Here is a 19787-nt window from a genome sequence, read left to right as displayed (position 1 = left end):
CTATGCAGGGCACACATTCTTGCTTTGACAACGAGGCGCTCTAAAGTGTGCTCACCCCAACCCGAAATGATACATCTCAATCAATGAATCCAATCTGTGTTAAGGTAGCATATGTTCACACTTTCGACTACACCGAGTGATTTGCAAAACAGACGATAAAAGACACCAACAAATTCATCTCCTCCGCTCGCAGTCTCTGACGCCTCAATTTGGGAATGATTCATCCTCATGCGTGGAGCATTTGGCGGGATTCAAAAGATTTTCAGAATTCAAAGTGAGTCCCCGCTACTCTTTCAGTTCGGGAACGACTGCATGGCTGGTGTTCAATTTGAATATGCAAAAATGTTAATCAGTTTTGAGTGACAGTGGCTGATGTTCATGATCATCTCGCTTCACTTAAAACACAATCTGTTTTGACCTTTTTGGGGGTGGGGGGCGGCTTGCTGGAAAGTAACGCAGTCAAAACGCGGCCTCTTCAAGCCCATCGAGCTCGTTTAAAGTTCATCAAAGTTAATTAGCGCCATTGCGCGTACACACACGCGGCCGGCCGGTCGAGAGCTATTACATGCTCGGCGGAAAAAACGTTTCACATTTGACGCTAAATTGGAGCCTAATCCTGATTAAGTGTCATTTGCGTGTTTCTTATCCTGACATGCGGCCTCATTTCAATTAAGTGTCAATTACGCGGTGTGGCGTGCCGAAATCTGCGAAATATTTGAAACAGCTCGGATGTACCGCAGTGCAGATTTATTTGCCATAAAAATTTTTTTTAAAATCACCTCGGGGCTGGTAAAGTTTTGTACCCATTGTTCCGTGATTGAATTTAATTTTTTTTTTTTAATGACAAAATCATTTTACAGTCATTCAAAATATCTTTAAACTACATTAGATGCTCCCCCAAAAAATCATCATCACCATTTTCCCAACTTCCTAATGATGTTGCTCGATTACAATTAACGACAAAATAAGCGCAGTAACTCACGCTACGTTAAATGAGGGGAGGAGCTTCATTTCATCAAGCCACACCCCTGAAAAAACAACGTCGTGTTTTGCCGCCCGTATTGTGTAAGAATGTGGGTGATTTCATTTTTTCTTTTTGGAGGTGGGTTCAGTTGTAAACAAATTTTCATGATTCACGCCTGGCAGGGCTCGGCAAAAGACTCTCCGGAACGACCCAGGCTAAAGTTAGCTAGTACCTGACATCCAGAGTGTCGGTAACGATTGAGATGTATCGCTTCAACAATACTCCCCTGACACCAAGTACGACTTTCCTACTAGCTAAGGCTTTAGCACCACCATGTGGCATTTTAAGGTAATGCACGAAGAGCACAAAAATACAGATTGACCCCATGTTGGTAGCTTTCACGCAAAAGTGCCACAAGGGAGGGGCAAAGCATCTAATTTACCCAGCCTCCTTCCGGCAAAAAGTCAAACATCAGAGGCTGTCGAACGTTAATCAGAAGCGCATCCTCCTCCTCCTCCTCCTCCTCGGATGCAAGGCGGACCAGCGCACGTGACGGCACAACACGCCGCTGCTTTCATCCGCCGTTTAGCAGAACAAAGTTTCGCTGTACACAGGCGGGCCGCCGGCGGCAGGCGGCTCTCGGCGGGCGAATTAGCAAAGTGGAATTAACCCAAATGCTAACGTGCCTCTGCAGAACCTCACATGGGGTTTTCATCGAGGGCTCCGGCGCCGGTGTCGGTTTGGACGATGATGTGTCTTGCGTGCGTAGCGGAGGTAACGTAGGGTGACAACCGTCAAGTTTCAAGCGGAGGTCTGGTCAATAGAGGGCGCTAGCGCGAGGACGCACCGTGCACAGTAGTCACGACATTATAGATTTGAAACAGCGCAATGCAAACAAAACAATGTTAAAAATCAAGCCAGTCAAAAAAGCGTTAAGCAAGCCACAAGTGGAAGTAACGAGAACAAGGGACAATCGAAAACGAATGCATGCAAGTTACTCCCAAGATAGTTGATGGTTTTATCCCACAGCCATGATGGCTTTCAAGTAGCATCGTTTGTCGCCAACGACAATCAATCCGCGCTTAACAATACGCGAGCCGTCAAGCAAAGCTCTGTTCCGGCAGGAAGGCCAATTCCAACCCTTTGAGCCGTAACTTGTCACTCGCGGTCTAAACGCAGCCGAGCCCTTGCTCCTCACGCCTCCGATTAAGCGCCGGGGCGGAGGACAGGGAAGTGTTAGCGGGGGGGGAATTTTTGTTCGGGTGAGACGAGCTGGTGAGAAGACACCTCTCCGGGTTCGCCGAGATTTGAGATTTGAGAGTTTGGCGCGCTCGTGCGTGTCTGTGTCGGATCAATGTGGAACAGTGTTAGAAAACGTGTCCAACCATTTTTTTATTTTTCACGTCAAAAATGTCAATGGTAGTGTGGCGGTCTTCTACTAATCCAGTGGGTATGATGTTATCTCATTCGAAAATGCTTTCATGGAGTTGTTGTGAATCGCATTTGTTGTATTCAAAGATTTGATTTCGTGTGAATTACACTTGGCTTTCTTCATTTATTTGATCAAATCAGTGCCAAACAAAATCAATCCGGAATCCCATTTCAAAGTCGTCATTAATCATGATTTCGGAAGTAAAATGAACTGAATCGGACGCTTGTATTTATTTTTGCTTCGCAATTGGAGAACTGCGGAAGTGAGTCGGCTGGGATGGGCTCCAACACCCCCCCCCCACGACGCTTGTGAGGATTAAGCGGATCGGAAAATGGATGGGTGGTTGGATAGTCTCTCCTGCGCGTTTTCACTTATTGCGGGTGCGTCCACTGCACTATTCAAGTCACTTTCGCAGAAAGCATCAGTGGAGGATAGATTTAAAAAAAAAGTAGTAGAGGGTTGGAGACATAAAAATGAAGCCGCCTTACAAAGATGAAAAATGCGCACCGGCCCACGATAAAAATGCCCTCTGAAGTGGGCGCAAAAAGTCAAAGAGGGAAGAAAAACAAATGCCGGCAAAGTGGCTCACACCAACTTGAAAAGGCCGCAGAAGAATCCAGAAGAGCTCGACTGCGCCGATGCAGCGGAGGCCGCAAACTCACAAACAGAGCTTGCCGTTTCGTTTCAAGGCCTCGACGGGCTGTGGGATGGCAAAGTCAACTTCTGAGCTCATTTTTGATCGGTTTGCGTGGGGGGAAGGAGGAGGGGCTTGTCGCGGCCTTGTGGCCGCGTCAGCCTGCAAGAACACCACAGAAATCTGCGCTAGCACCCCCGCAGTTCTCACATCAGCCTTGATCCCAGCGTCTGTGTGTGTGTGTGTGTGTGTGTTAAGGCCCCTCCACCTGATGGCCTAACGTAAGTGTGGGGGATGGGGCGGAGCAAAAAAATGGCGTGCTGTCATGGTTTGGGCTTTCCAACACAAGCGAGTAACATTTGGCTGCGCTAATCGACAGGCAGTGGGACTGAGGGCACAACGGGGATTGAGGCTGACAAACACGATACCACAACACTCACGACATTTACTGACTCCAAACCAAACAACACCCCCCAGCCCCCACCACTGAAAAACAACCTTGAAAATAGTGGTGGGTAATGTTTGCAGGTGTCAGCACACCTGAAGCTAGTTGCTAATTGGGGTCACTCTCCCCCTGCACTGATTGGTTGTGAACAAGGGCCACCAATCGGCAAAGAGCACGGGAGAGCGACTGCACACATGCAAAATGAACCCCAACGCAAACAAAAAAAGATTAAAACAAAAAAAAAATAAACGGCCACTAAATATCGTGGACTGTAACTCTGTGTGTGTTGTGTGTGTTGTGTGTGTGTGTGTGTGTGTGTGTGTGTGTGTGTGGGCGAGTGAATCAACATTGTGTGCAATGCTTCAAACCAACACGCCGTCTGTGTGCATGTTGAGGAAAATGGGCAGAAAATTCCAAGGCTTAAGCAGTGGCGGAGCTAAGGGGGCATTGCCCCCCCCCCCACCCCCACCCCACCCCACAGAGTAGATACTAAAATATGAGCTACAAATTCACACTTTGCTATCAGAGTATTCCTCTTAGTCTAAAATCATCTAATGTGAGCAGTCCATCAAAAAAAATGTGACGGATTCGCTTCTGTAAAGTGTAATTTTCTGTAAATTGTCTTCGATACAATGACAATAAAGGCGATTCCGATTCAGATTCTGATTGCACGTTTATGTATGCGCACGTACCGATTCCTCGTGCTGCTGTCGAGAACAGCACAGCATGTGTGTCTGCCGACAAGACAAGCATCAAACACACACACACACACACACCTACACACACGCAGAGCGGTTCACCGCCGGCGGCCGACTCACCGATGACGAGGGTGGTGATCTGGTCCTTGGCGGCGCCGTGCTTGTTCTTGACCTCGCAGATGAAGGTGGTGTTGACAGCGTCGTCCACCTTCCTTACCGTCAGCTTGTTGCCGTCCACCAGCACCGAGTCTGGCAGGGGGCCCGACGCCCTGGAGGAGATGAGATGGACGAAGCCAATTAGTTTTGACTGTCAAAGTAAACGTCAAACAAATGGAATTTAACCAAACACCACATATCTTTGTCTGACGAAATGCAGCTAGCTTAATGCTGGCATGCAATGCTCAAACCGTAGACGGGCTCATGAAACTAGTATGGATTATACGACTTGAAGCAAAAAGACATTTCGAGGAACATTTTAAAGGAGCAAATGAGCGGCCATCTTACGCGGTCCAGGTGACGGTGGTGGGTTGTGGGTTGCCGTCAGCCGTGCAGACCAGCATGGCGTCCGAGCGGCCCATGTACCAGTTGTGGTCGTAGCCCTCAATGGAGACGGAGGGGGGGTCTGCGAAGGGAAAGCCAGAGGACATTTTGAGGTCAATATTTTTTTTTGGGGGGGGGTCAATGTAACGTCAACCAATTTTTCAATCAAATCCTTTTTGTTGAATCAACATAATTGAAAGTGGTGATTGTTAATTGGTCACCCAAAACTTTGGTCAACTATTTATGTCAGCAAGATACAGTGACAGGCAGAACAATTCAATGCTCGAAGATTGACCAATTGACCGATCTTTTTAGCGATTGGCAGTGCGCCGAGAGATTTTCTGCAAATTTCAGTTCCATTTTGAGAACGGCGCTCCGAGAATATACGATGTTCCTCGCGCATAAGACGCATCCTCTGCTGTTAACTGGCTGAAGAGAGACAATGTGCGAGTTGCTGCGGTTTCGTCGATGCCACCAGCGACGACTCAGAACCTGTTTTAATCCCTTGTAAATTAAAAAAGGACAGTAACAGGATTAAAACTACGTGTGTGGGGCCATTTTATTCCCTCTGCTAATCTTCAAAGCTAGCCATAAAGGCACATTATGTTTATATTAAATTACATTTTAAACTTATTATTATTATTATTGGGTCGCCCGGTAGTCCCGTGGTTAGCACGTCGGCTTCACAGTACAGAGGTACCGGGTTCGATTCCAGCTCCGACCTCCCTGTGTGGAGTTTTCATGTTCTCCCCGGGCCTGCGTGGGTTTTCTCCGGGTGCTCCGGTTTCCTCCCACATTCCAAAAACATGCATGGCAGGCTGATTGGACGCTCTAAATTGTCCCTAGGTGTGAATGTGAGCGTGGATGGTTGTTCGTTTCTGTGTGCCCTGCGATTGGCTGGCAACCAGTTCAGGGTGTCCCCCGCCTACTGCCCGAGGACGGCTGGGATAGGCTCCAGCACCCCCCGCGACCCTAGTGAGGATTAAGCGGTTGAGAAAATGGATGGATGGATTATTATTATTATTATTATTACTGACATTATTGTTCCTCTTCTGAGTCAACGCGTGTGTGTGTGTTACTTACACTCTACCGAGAGCTTGAGTTGGTGCGTCCAGGTCTTGTCCTGGGTGCGCTGGTCCACCATGCACGTCACCTCCCTGCCGTCGTCGGCGGGCGTGGGCACCAGCCGGTACTCGCTGCGTACCGTGACGGTGCCGTCGGGCCCTTTGGTGCTGCTGGTGGTGTGGTTGCCGCCCACCGACGCCAGCCACTTGATGGTCGCCGCCGGCTTGGCGTCGGCCGCCTGGCACTGCGCCACCACCGTCGCCTTGGTGCCCGCCTGCACCGTCACCACGTTGGCCGAGTTTTTGGGTTTGGCTATCGAGGAGAGGAAATCACAAGGAAATGGAATATTAGCATCAGTCAACAACAATAATTTTAGTCTTTCTTTACAGTGTATAAGGAATATACGCATGTATTGTTTTATTGTCTGTCCACATGTGCTGCACCATTTGTTTTAAAATCTCCATTGTTAAAGGGCAGTACCACCACTGTTGCTGTTCGTTAGTCTGTCCGATTATATTCTGCATTTTTTATTTATTTTTAGCATGATCCTAAATGGACTGTCGTATGCGGTTGCTTTAAATACACAAGATGCGTTTCCCAGCTGTATGTTTTGTTTCGCAGCAAATCTTCAACTGGGAAAAGCAATAAACTGCTTATTCCCTCTCCGCCAGAATACTGCTGGTGGTGAAGTTAGCTGAGTTGCCACCATACAGCAAGTCAGCTTTAAAAAAAACAATTAAACATTTTTTAAAATCAATTAATCAGCCAGCTCTCGTTCAAAAGTGCGAAAAGAGGTCAACAATGTGCCCCCCCCCCCCGCTGATCCCGCTGCGGTCTAAATGACTATTCAAAGAGGCGGAAGCCGAGTTTCACTGCATTGTTTCCATCTCAATGTAAATGCGGGGAAAAAAAGTGGGTTTTATCTGAGTGGCATTTTGGACATCAAGTGATGACTTCAGACATCGGGGAAAAGGGCCGAAGATGAGCAGATGCCACCACAGTGTGCGGTCCTTTAAAAGAGCTGTCAATCATCTGGCAAATGTCACGCTACTTGGTTTGGCCACAAGATGCATGGCCCTGCATTGCAAAATTTCATTTATTCAATCCGCAGCTCCCCCGGAATGACTTTCCAGCCTTTCTTTGTGTGCATCAGATTATGCCTGAAAAGTTTCTGATGATTCCCGAGCGTCTGGCGTGTTGTGGCGACCGCAATTTCAGCGTGTCCCTGGTCAAGGCCAGCCTACACCATCTACGCTGCTGTCAAAACTTAAAATGGGACTGTCAAACCTGACTCGTTTTGCCAACCGGGCTGGGTGATTTGAAATCCCAGACACACATGAAGCTAATTTGTATTTAGCTACAGAAAGCTAGCAAACAGATTGCACGAGGTGTGATTTTGGGACATTTTCTCATCATGGACACCTCGACAAATGCTTGGAATGTCTAACTAGCTAGTAATGGCTAGTTAGCAACAGAAAGTTAGCTAGTTGCTAATTTCCAGTTTGTTCAAGAGCACTGTCTGGTAGATTTTAGTGAACCATTTTATTTTGTACATTTTCTCAAATATGAACTGATGTGTATATTGTTTAGCCGCTAAACAACGTATATATCCGTTGATGCTAAACTTTAGCGAGCTAGTTTGTTACTAACTGATTGCTAGCAAATAGCTCGAGCTGACTGTCAATTTTGGCCACTCGATTTTGGCGCGGCAGGAGTAACTCCACACCTCCGCCTGGTTTTGAAAGAAATATATTCAAAGTTCTGTGTGAAAGAGAGAAATATGCAAAAGGATGTATTAAAAAAATAAGATTTCAGACAAATGCTAATGCTGCCTGTTGTTAGATCTTCAAATAAGTACAAAGACAATTCTTTGCGCTATGTCGCAATGGGGATGTGAAGAATAGCAACAAAGTGTAGTCCCAAAACACAGAAGACGTCCGTAATTTGAAGGAGCCTTTGAACCAGGGCAGCGTTAAGACGTCATCATTCTTTAAACGTAACCTCTCAAGCACGAAAGTGACAGCGTGTCTGCTGTGTGACGCCACATCCTATTCGCACAGCTTCCGCTCCCCACATCCGTCTGAGGAACTAGATGGAACACTTTGTATTCTATGTTAGTATGAAGTCAGCGGACTTTGGAAGTTGAGCATTGATTGAACATTTTGGTGTTTCAATATCCCGTATTGGTGCCCGAGCACCACCTGTTCGCGAAAAACCTGGATTTGGAAAGGGCCTGTTGATCTTGTTTCTCAAATGCAGCGTTCTTAGTTTTGAGAGCTGCTGCGTCTTATCCATTTGACCTTCCCAGCTTTCCTGAGAAGCTCTCCAAAGACTTATTTTTTTCCTTTTACTGCCTGCTTGTGTGCTTACTTTATTACGACCGAATCATGGGAGCAAGATGAGCGCTTTGACATTTGCACAGAAGCACAGACGGATGTAATTCATCTTCAATAAACTTCTGTCAGACAGATTATGACGGTCGATATCACATATATATGTTTGTGTTTCGTCTCTTTGTGCGCTCCACTACCAGAATGTATGAAGTGCTGCCTCCACCGGGGAAAATGCTTTTATTTTCTGAACAGTTTCAACCCCCACCCCCCACCCCCCCTGTCACCAACGACGCTACACTCATATCGTTGGGGGACAAAACACATCGTCTTGCAGCTGCTGGCTAAATCCTGGCAAAGATCAAGACGCTCTGTTAAATTTGAACCGAATACCTTTCGTCTTTGGCAGGTCGCCAGTTAGCATGGCAGAGACGCAAAACGCGCGCGCGGCTGCTGGGCGACATCTGTCGCCTTTGCGCTTTTTCTAATTAAAGCAACCGACTCGCATCGGCGCTTCCACTTGACCCACATGCACGTAATTCTGCAGGCGGCGACACCGGCGGATGTCGTTATTAGCGTCTGGTCCACTTCAGGACCCTCTGGGCGCCTTCACGGACGCTTAAGCTTGACGACAAACACAAGAGGAAGACGTTAGTTGACTTTCTTTTTTTTTTAAATGATTTATTAATCAATCCGCAAGGGGATGAGTTCGTCACTTGATCTTAAATGTTATTCTTCAGAAATGTTTGGGCAAAAACGGACATTTCTTTTCTGTCTACACGTGCTCTGACATCGAACCTGATCACATGACCTGAAAGGATTCAAGAGATATGCCACAATCTTCGAAATTATTTTTTAACCATTGCAGATCCCTTTTCAAAATCGTTTCGTTTCAAAATCACACACACGCACGCACACACACACGCACACACACACACACACACACACACACACGCTATATCACAGCAGCTTGTAGGTGGCGGCAGAACAATTTTGAGCCAGTAACATATTTAACCTTTATCAAGCAAGAACAGCCCTTCCAATTTGTCCATGTCGTGGCTTAATTCACGGCGCAGCAGTGTGCGGCCTGAATACAAATTTAACGGCAACCGGCTTTTTTTTTTTTTTTGGGCGCCCGACATCGGCGTGGAATTATTCACCGATCAAGCGATGTGTTCTTCCGCTGGTGAAAAATGTCGGGGTGGGAGGTGGGGGTGGGTGGTATTTGTTTGTTTGCCCGCTTCCCTTGTCACGCCGGAGATAAACGTCTGTTTGCTTCCTGGGCCGCTAATAAAACGTAAATATTGGAGGAGATGGAGGAAAGAGTTGGAAGAGGCGTCAGTGGGCGGCCGCGTGACAATCCGTAATTGGCTGCGGGAAACGTTGACAAAATGCATTCATTTGTCTGATTGAAACTCATTTCGGTTTGATTTAAGACGCGAGGGGCTCCGCTAAGTGGATGCCACAAGACCAGAAGCAGCCTAAAAAAAAAAAAATCAAATAAGAACAAAAACAAAAACATCCCACACACACAAAAGATTGTTATTTTAACATTTGCGCACGCTAATGTGAAATCATAGCCGAGGTGCTTTGGAGGCTTTCGGCAGACTTTTGAGCGGCTTTTGTTTTGCATCTGATCAACTGTGACTCGCCAAGGTAGTTAAGCATAGCAGCGGTGTTTTGTTCTCGGAAGTAAAATCAAGTTTGAGACGGCGATGAACAGACGCGACCTGTCATTTATTTGAAATGCGTCATTATGTACACTGGTGAGAAAAAAAAATGGCATAGGAGAGCTGGATGCAAAATTTTGCCTTGACAAAGGAATTATATTTCGGTCTGGAATATGTGCTCTCAATCAGAGAAAGGGTTTTTTTCTTCGAAAGGCAATTTGGAAAGGAGAAAATTGGAGATGTCTTTCAGGGCTTATTTATGGATGCATTTCTCATGACGGACGTGCCTACCAAATTTCATGTTACTTTGTAGAAGCATGAAGGCATTATCGGGCGGATTTTGGCATGCGCGACGTGCAGCCTTTCCAAAAAAGGTTTGTTGCTGAAGGGAAAAAAAAAATGTAAATACATCAGAATTTAGTCTTGCTTCACTCCATGCACCAGGAAAAAAAAAACAACTTACAGCTGTATGCAAAATTGAGACATTACTAAGAAAACCATGGCATTATTTTTGGTCATAAGATATTAGGATGGAGTTGGTCTGGGTAGGACGCATTTTTTTTTTTTGTGGACTTCCTTGCGATCGACAGCTCTACCAATTTGAAAAAGAATAAGAAAACCTTTATTCGTCTCACAATGGAGAAATTCAATAAAGAAAGAAAGAGCAAAAAGTATAGGAGCTGCTGTAAAGGCAGCCACTTTCGCGCCGCCATTTTGAAGTCATATTAACAAACGAATGCAACACAACACACAAAACATAACGCTGCGATGTGGATCCAGAAAGTTGATTCCTGAGTCAACGAGGTCGAATGCAAGAGCCATGTGAAAAATTCGGTCTTGACAAAGAAAAAAAATTACTACGTTTGTCTCTGAAGGGCGCCTGGAAAGGGCTGTATGCAATTTTTTTTTTTTTTTTTGCCTTGGCAAAGACCAACATATTTTTTTTAATCAGATTTGCAGGATGTGAATTTGGTGGGAATCGGACAAAAAAAATCCTTTGTCTCACATCCATATTTTGTATTGGTGTTATGCATAAAGCTTTAAAATACACATACAACAATGAAATAGCATAACAGAGGGACTGTCAACTATTAGATGTATTTCTTGTCGTGCACACGGGTTTGTTTTTCGGAATGTACCTGGAAATATCGACAATAACCCTAAAATGGCCGCCTCGAACCAAAATGGTGGACTATGGAAGCTTGGTTTCTTGCCTTTCTCGCTCTGGTCGCCGGCCCCAAATGTTGTGGTTGACCTCAATAAATACCTCACTGCAGATTTTTTTTTATCTGGTTTTATTTGCACACAGAAAAACTCGATGATTAGACTGCGTTGCGTGGCCGTGCTGCTGCATCCAATAAGCGCTAATCGGATTGTTTGCCAGGATTATCTGTTCGGCGCGAATGAAACGTGTTAAGATTGCTGGCGCCTTTCCATTCAACGCGGCAAAACGGCATCTTCAGGCGACTCTTATACATCGAAATCTATTACTCATCCAATAAGGTTAAATAAGGTAAAAATTGCTGATTTTATCGAAAATGACAGCCATCTTGTATCGTTTCTCGCATGGGTTCTTGAGTTATTTTGCGTGTCTATTCACGATTGATTGAGCGACTAAACTTCATGTTGCGAAAGGGAGGCTGGATTAAAAAAAAAAGTTTCTCTTTGAAGTCGCCTAGATATAAAAATCAAATCAAAATGGCTGACTTTCAGTGTTTTTTGGGGCATGGCTTGTTGAGATTTTTTTGGTGGGTCCCCTCATGAGAGACATGTCTACCAAAATACAAGTTGCAAAGCGTTTTTGTGGCGAGTCATTTACATTTTTCACTGCCATCATACAAAATAAGTCGAAAACGCTACTACGCTACTCATGCTCAAGTATGTGATTTAATTTTCAATTTGGACAAAATCTTGAACAAAAAAAAGGCTAGATTTTCTGTCTTTTGAGGTCTGGCTTCTTAGAACTTTTTTGCGGGTCTACTCATGACAGACCCGTCTACGAAATTTCACATTACAAAGTGAAACTGCCTTCTACTGAATTTTTCAAAAGAACTGAGCCGGTTTCAGGCCTTGCCACAGCTTTTCTCTCAGCCAGCACACAAACATGACCCGATACATGAAAGGCTGATTCAACAAGCGGAATGAAGTGAAACTTTGTTGACGACTGCGTTTGAAAAGCCCACACGTCCTTTTCTTTTCATCCGCACTGCGCCTCCACATTCGGGTTCTCTTCACAGCAGAAGCTTTCCCCCGACATACCTGCTCTGATTGCGACAATTTGCGCAACAAAGGCGAGACAAGGAGCGCTTCATTTACGCACTCCAGTAAACATAAATATGTCACAAATGGAGCGCACGGCATTCTGCAAAACGCGGCGGTCGAGTTCAAAGTGCCCCCCCCCCCCCCTGCAAGGTTTCCCCGAACCCGCCATTACCATGCGCTTAATGCGCCGGCTCGTTCTCATACGGGCGCAGACGCCGCTCGCCCCGCGACTGGATTTTTCCCCGCCGTCGACCTCGCCGCGCTCGGCTGCTCTGCAAATGGCCGCTCGTGTGGGAGGATGAAAAACACCAGCTGTCTCCGATTACACGCAGCGGGTGTCTCCCCCCCCCACCCCCCCACCCGCCACTGCGCCGCCAGCGACGTCGCAAACATCTTCTTGCTTTTAAGACGATGAGGCGCTCTCTACGGTGATGCATCAACATCCCCGAGGACTACATGCTAACAGGTGCACCTTCACCACTTGAGCATCTTGTCAGCGGTTGTATTCGAAGCACTTGTTTTTTATTTTTATTTTTTATTTAAATTTCAAGCGCTATACAGCTAGCCCAGTTAGCATCCATAACAGGTAATTTAGTCATTGCACCTTGACTCGGATTTGCAAAAATAAAAATCAAAACTATTAATGCCAGTCGGTTGTTATAATACTGTGGACGAAAATAACGCAAAAGATGAAAAAAAGAACCAACAAACACTTTAATGTAAAAAAAAATAGCAGAATAAAAAAATTATGAGTTGGCTACGCATCTCGTATGCGGGAGCTTAATTTTTGCAATAAATTAATCACGTTTGCATGAATAAACACTTTGCCCTTAACTGAGCTTGAGAAAACAACATTTTCATGCAATTTCCCAGGGAACTACAATTTTTAGCTGATAAATAAATGAATAAAAAGAGCTGCTTAAAAATCCCCAAAGTGCTTTTACGCGGCAAATCACAGCGCTCTAATTGCAACACGGCCATTTTTAATGAACGTGGTCATGTTTCACCAACCATCGTTTAAATGTTTCAAATTGAACAGCAATATGATGGAATTTTTTATAAGTCCCGCTCCTTCCTCACTCGGCATCGAGCCGGCAAAAGCCTCAGAGGGAATCGGCTTCAAATTGCTCGCTTGTGGGTTTCGGGGGACGACGGGGCGCTCTAGGGCGACGAGTGCTGATAAGCAGACGACTCGGGAGGCGCCCATCAAGGCCGATGGAGTGCAACAGCTCTTGGAGGCAGGGGAGGAGAATTTGAAAAAGAAATTGAGCACTCACCCAACATGACGAGAACGGTGGTGCCTTGCTCATTGCCCGACGGGTAGGTTGCGTACTCGCAGGTGAAGCGGCCGGCGTCGGACATGCGCAGGTCGGAGATGCGGATGGACGGGTTCTCCAGGTTGTTGTTTAAGAAGACCACGCGGTCCTTGAAGGACAAGTTGGGGAAACTCTGGCCGTAGAAGGGATGGTACACGGCGATGTTGTCGCGCTGGCCTTCAGTGGGCTCCCAGATCCACGACACCTGAACACGAGTCACACACCGGGGAAGGGCTTATCGTTTTTGGGAGAAGGCAACGCATCGAGAGAATTATCTTAATGGCCACTTTGCCGCATGTCATTTGCACCGGCGTTGAACTTTTAAAGGTTCCACGTAGTGAGCTGTTATTCATATTTTAAACTGTATTGTCTCGCTCATTGATCCCATTTGCAATCATCTCCCCAGCTGTGGCAAAATGTCACCGTCGATTACAGCGGCAGGAAGCGAAAGGTTTCAATTATTGCGCAACTCGCTCTCGAGCTGTTGAATCGAGCTGGCCGACGCATAGATTTTTATCAATTAATTGGCGTTCATCAGTCAGGATGAATTATTTCTTCGTCTTGTATTTTTCCGGTGGTGTACGAACAAGAGATGACTGGGAACAAAAATCGACAAATGCAAAATATGTTTTGTTTGTCCAAGTCAGGATATTTCAATGTAAATTGGGATGCATGCTATTTTTTTTTCCATGTGAATGCATTTTTGTTACTAAAAAAAAACATGTAATCAAATCACATCTACACTATATATATATATATCGAACGTCTCTGTTCTCGACGAAATCGGTTTTCGACCAAAAATTCAGTTTTTTACGCCTCGGATTACGACCGAAAATCGGTTCGCGACCTCTCTCACCTTCCTTGGGGAACTTCTTCATCTAGCGCTTCATTGTAAGCAGACGTGTTCAATAAAGATTTTTTTTTTTTAAAGAGCATGGTTACAGTTTTCGAACAAATCGGCCATATTGCCCATTTTACCAGTCATCAGCGGCTTCACGTGGAGACGACGCCTCCAATTAGTCCACCGCAGAGAAGCGGCCGCCAATGGCACATGCTTGTGCGTGGACAAATTGAATATTGATCGCAAGAGGTGGGCAGGCGAGCATCGCACGGGGGTCGAGCAAAATGCTTTCTCGTTTGCTTCTTCAATCGCCTTGTGGACCTGGCGAGATTATTTGGCAAAATGCCCAAACAAACACCGACGAGCCGCCGTGTTTGCGTTTGAGCCAAAGTGCCGAGTGGAGGTGGAAGCTGAAAGAATTGTCCAATTGACGGACAATTAACTCATTCAGTACCAGCCAATTCTAGACCAAGTCTGAAAAGACGTTTATAAACGTCTTTGGGAGTGAATGAGTTAAACTTCTGGGACGACCGAAGTCGTAATCGGAAAAAGTATTTTTTGTGGTAACCAACTCCAGAGACATTTTGCTAGCACAAACCAACTGTCAACATGACTCCTCCAATAATCTAGGAATACATTGTGTGCTCCCCACCCCTTTAAAAGTTTGCGTATTAGGGGTGGAGATGTTTCCAGAGCTGTTTGCAGATTGTGATGGATTACACTCGCTCACTGTCCTCGTGCGCACGTAAAAGACAACTCTGTTTGACTCTCGGTTTCTCTTGTGTTTTAAAGTTTGTCTGAAGGCTCTGATTGATAAAAACAGACCTGCGTGAGTTTGGTTTTGCCTCCCCCGTCGATGAACTGACAGCGCAGGTCCACCGACTCGTTGGGGTATGCCTCCAACTCCTCCTCCACGCGCACCTTCTGAGCGCCGACGCCTGGAGACCAAAAAAAGACAGAAAAACAAGATGAAGGGTGGGTGGCCGAAAATCTACACACAGAGGGGCGCGTTCACAAAAGGGAGTTTTCATGAATGACTTCTCCACAAATAGTCAAATGCCTCCCCAAGTTCAAAAATTAAGTCGAACGGGTGGATAGGCGATGAAGTGGTGCGTCCTCCAGGGAAAATAGAAGCCGTGCTGGCTTTGGGTCACTTTTTGCGTCACATTTTACAACTCTTAGTTTGCATTTCTGGGCCATCCTAAGTCGTCATGGCCACGAAAGCCTATTCGCCATCGGCCAGCCGAGTGAGCGGTGGCCTGACAGACATGTTCCGAAGGCACCCGGGAACTCACTGAAATTGCGCAAAAAAAAGGCCATAATTGCTCTCCTTGAAATGGTCTGGATGGGCGATGATTCCCTTGATCGTTAAATAGCGTCCTTGAGTCTTTTCAACCGCTTCCAGCCAGTAAGGACAAATTTCTGGCTGATTCACAAAAACATGAAGAGGGCGCGCGGGAGCGAGGTGGAGTAGCATTGGCTACCTGCTCGTTGGACCCGAGTGTTTGTGAACAAAAAGCCTCTTAAAACCTGTGAGCGGAATAATACCGAACGCTGAATGAGCTTCAAAAAAAAAAAACTGCTTTGAGTGTGTACATTGTGACACACATTATATATATATATATATATATATATATATATATATATATATATATATATATATATATATATATATATACACACACACACACACACACACACACACACACATACTGTATGTCAAGTCAAGTCAACAGTATTTATAGAGCACTTTCAAACAGCCATCGCTGCATACAAAGTGCTGGACATGGAGCGATTTAACATGCACAATAAACAGAAAGACAAATCTAGTAATAAAGGCGGTCGAAAGCACCAGACAGTAAAATCAAGAAGAAATCAAAGTCATGCTGAGTCGAACGCCAAAGAATACAAGTGAGTTTTGAGGAGGGCTTTAAAGATGGGCAGCGAGGAGGCTTGCCGAATGTTCAGTGGCAGGTCATATGTGTGGGAGGTATGTGTAAAATGTTTTACGTTACGTGTTCTGCAAAGCAAATTGTTATTGTGAAAGATCGACATAAATAAATATATATCGTATGTGTACACAGAGACAGAGAGAGAGAGAGAGAGAGTGAGAGAGAGAGAGCAAACGAGAGCAGGGGAAGAGACAGAGAGAGAGAGCAGGTGAGAGAGAGAGCGACAGAAGGCAAGAGAGAGAACTAGAGCGAAAGAGAGAGCAGCATGAGAGAGACAGAGTGAGAGAGAGAGAGCGAAGGCGAGAGAGAAGGCGAGAGAGCGAGAGTGAAAGAGAGAGCAGGTGAGAGAGAGAGAGAGAGCAAACGAGAGCAGGGGAAAGAGAGACAGAGAGAGAGGGCAGGTGAGAGAGAGAGCGACAGAAGGCAAGAGAGAGAGAACTAGAGCGAAAGAGAGCAGCATGAGAGAGACAGAGTGAGAGAGAGAGAACGAAGGTGAGAGAGAAGGCGAGAGAGCGAGAGTGAAAGAGAGAGCAGGTGAGAGAGAGAGAGAGAGAGAGAGAGAGAGAGAGAGAGAAGGCAAGAGAGAGAAGGGGAGAGAGCAAGAGTGAAAGAGAGAGCATGTGTGAGAGGGAGACAGAGGGAGAGAGAGAGAGAGAGAGCAAAAGAGAGAGCAAGTGAGTAAGAGAGAGAGAGCAGGCAAGAGAGGGATAGAGAGAGCAGGTGAAAAAGAGACGGAGAGAGAGAACAGGTGAGAGAGAGAGAGAGTGAAGGCAAGAGAGAGAGAGAAGGGGAGAGAGCGAGAGTGAAAGAGAAAGCATGTGTGAGAGGGAGACATAGAGGGAGAGAGAGAGAGAGAGAGCAAAAGAGAGAGCAGGTGAGTAAGAGAGAGAGCAGGCAAGAGAGGGATAGAGAGAGCAGGTGAAAAAGAGACAGAGAGAGCAGGTGAGAGAGAGAGAGAGAGAGAGAGAGAGCGAAGGCAAGAGAGAGAGAAGGGGAGAGAGCGAGAGTGAAAGAGAGAGCATGTGTGAGAGGGAGACATAGAGGGAGAGAGAGAGAGAGAGCAAAAGAGAGAGCAGGTGAGTAAGAGAGAGAGCAGGCAAGAGAGGGATAGAGAGAGCAGGTGAAAAAGAGACAGAGAGAGAACAGGTGAGAGAGAGAGAGAGAGAGAGAGAGCGAAGGCAAGAGAGAGAGAGAAGGGGAGAGAGCGAGAGTGAAAGAGAGAGCAGGTGAGTGAGAGAGAGCGAGAGAGAAAAATAAAGCCTATCGACTGACCGAATTGAAGATGGGCTATCATTCGATCCATGAAAATGTGTGTGTGTGTGCATGCACGTCATGACAATATGATGCATATTAGATCATCATTGAATCGCGCTCCCCATGCCCGAGGGAGACAACCGCCTCGTCAAAGCAGTGATCCACTCACACTGTACGACGCAAATGCTCGCGTGCACACTCAGGGGTGGGGGTGGGGGGGGGGGCATGAAAAGTGGCTGTCTGACGAGTGAAAATAAACAAAAGCGCCGCCGTGAGCCGACAGCAGATTTGGATTATTTCAGTCATCCACTTTCATACTTTTGTGTTGTTGTTTTTTTTTTTGGGGGGGTGGGGGGGTGCTGGGCGTCGTGCCTGCATTCTCTTTAGGCTTTGTATGGATTAATTTCCCTCAGTTAGGAGCGTCGCCTCGCACGTACGCAAGCTCATAAATAAATCGGAATGCGTGCTATTATTGCCATGTGAATCTTTGGGTCCAGAGCTTTGTCTTACATTTCGCAGCCTCGAGGCTAAAAATTGAATGTCGGGGTCACTGCAAGGTCAAACATTTTCAGCGCAATTTTCATCCGATTGTTTCCGAAAATTTGGTGGGCACATCAAAGCTCGACAGTTGGCCAAGTGGTTTGTTTATGGTGCCCGTCGACTTTGAACTTTAGGAGGTTGCCGGAGGTTATTGTTCACCAGTGACAAGATCACAACTTACTGAGATTTTTTGGTCACATTTTTGGGCAATTTTTCATTCTGTTGCAAAACAATCAAATCTTAGGCCTGTAATTCATAATTTTATTGTTGGAATGGGACCAAATGGACTAAAACAATTTTTTTCAGTTATTATGAATTATGAAAAAAACATAATCCTTCATTTTTTTTTTCAATTGGTCACCACAAAATCTGAGCCTCCAAAAATTTTAAATGGATCAAGCCATAACTAGGACCGCAACAAACGACATCAAGTCATATGTCAAACAAAAGCTCTCGGGAAGCACTTGACAGATCTGCTGTTATTTATTCCCACTTTTGTGCTGTCATGATGACATCGTGCCCGGAACTACGATCGGTTAAATTATTTGTTGCGCTGTTCATCGTTAACAATTGTGACGCACGTACGAGGAGCCGATGAAGAATGCGTTGAATACCGTAATCATTCATCACACTTGCCTTTCAAAGCATTCCTCTTATTTCCTAGCAACACATCGAGATTAGTATACATTAAAGCTGCTCTCAGGGGAGTCAAGGGAATGCGAGTCGGGTGCCAGGCTAAACGAGCACCCGCTGTTCCCACCCTCTCGAGCAGCGGGGAGATGAATCACGCATAATTGACATTTAGAGGCTGGTGGCATTTGCTCGTTTAACCTCCAGCACGTCAAGAGCGTGCTGAGGGGATGCTGAGCGAGCCCCCCCACCCCGCCCTCCTCACCTCCTTCAAAAGCCAAGTGGAAGGTCTCCTTATTTGTTTGAGTTGCGCATTAACCTGCCGCTAGCTCGTTTACTGTAGGTTTAGTCTGGGAAATCCCTAAGTGCGGGTGCGCAAGTGCTCTCCAGAGGGGGACGGGGGGGGTGTTAAATTAATGATTAATGATGACTTATTTACATATTTATACCCCCCCCCCCACCCCAGTGTTTTTTCTTTCATCTGAGCATTTCCAAAATGGCCCAACTTAGAGATGGGCGATATTAAATGATGGAGGGGGGGGGGGGGGTAACTCACTCAAAATTTGAATATTATTAAAAGGTACTACGTTTGTCCTTTTGTCCATTACCTCTGTTTTTCATGGAAAGTGTTTTTTGACATGTTTATTTTATTTTTTCAAGCGAACGGGTTTGCAAGTTAACAACCAGCCAACTGCTCTCCTTCATAGACTCCATGTCACTCAAGCGAGGACCCGCCTTTAAAAGCAACCCAGACTTAAAGTCACAGATAGATGTAGACCGCGAGTACCACAAGTGGACAAAACAGCCGAACCTCACATGCCTATTTTGGACCGGTTCCTTGAAAACAAACAAAAAAAAAACGAGTTCCAGGACAAAAACAAAAAATAAATAAATAAAATAATAAAATATTATATTATTTTATTTTTTTATATTTATATTTACATTTAACATTTATATTTATAAATAAACCTTTAGATTTTCATTTTATTTTATTATTTTAAAATAAAACAACTTTTTAATTTTATTTTATTATTTTAAAATAAAACAACTTTTTAATTTTATTTTGTTATTTTAAAATAAAATAAAATAATTTTTTTAGCGATTCTTTTTGAAATTATTTGTTAAAAAACATGCTCCAATAGGCCCAATAAGCTTTGAGAAAGGCTTGTTTACTGGAGCTAAAACTGGCTGCATTCTTTTTGAAATTATTTGTT

At 45.4% G+C, this 19787-nt stretch overlaps 1 protein-coding gene across 1 annotated transcript in view; it reads right to left on the bottom strand.

Moving 5' to 3' along the window:
• LOC127604989 (poliovirus receptor homolog) overlaps positions 1 to 19787 on the bottom strand; it is a 103927-nt gene that overhangs the window by 38097 nt on the left and 46043 nt on the right. The window contains exons 2-6 of the mRNA XM_052072447.1: positions 15023 to 15135; positions 13318 to 13561; positions 5797 to 6090; positions 4678 to 4795; positions 4294 to 4442 (exon numbers count right to left, since the gene is read on the bottom strand). Coding sequence (XP_051928407.1) covers positions 4294 to 4442; positions 4678 to 4795; positions 5797 to 6090; positions 13318 to 13561; positions 15023 to 15135 — 918 coding nt within the window. The remainder of the gene's footprint in view (positions 1 to 4293; positions 4443 to 4677; positions 4796 to 5796; positions 6091 to 13317; positions 13562 to 15022; positions 15136 to 19787) is intronic.

This window comes from Hippocampus zosterae, chromosome 7 (assembly GCF_025434085.1).
Source record: "Hippocampus zosterae strain Florida chromosome 7, ASM2543408v3, whole genome shotgun sequence".
NCBI classification, from domain to species: domain Eukaryota; kingdom Metazoa; phylum Chordata; class Actinopteri; order Syngnathiformes; family Syngnathidae; genus Hippocampus; species Hippocampus zosterae.
The sequence above is the reverse complement of the archived record's forward strand: the minus strand, read 5'-3'. Positions and strand labels throughout refer to the sequence as shown.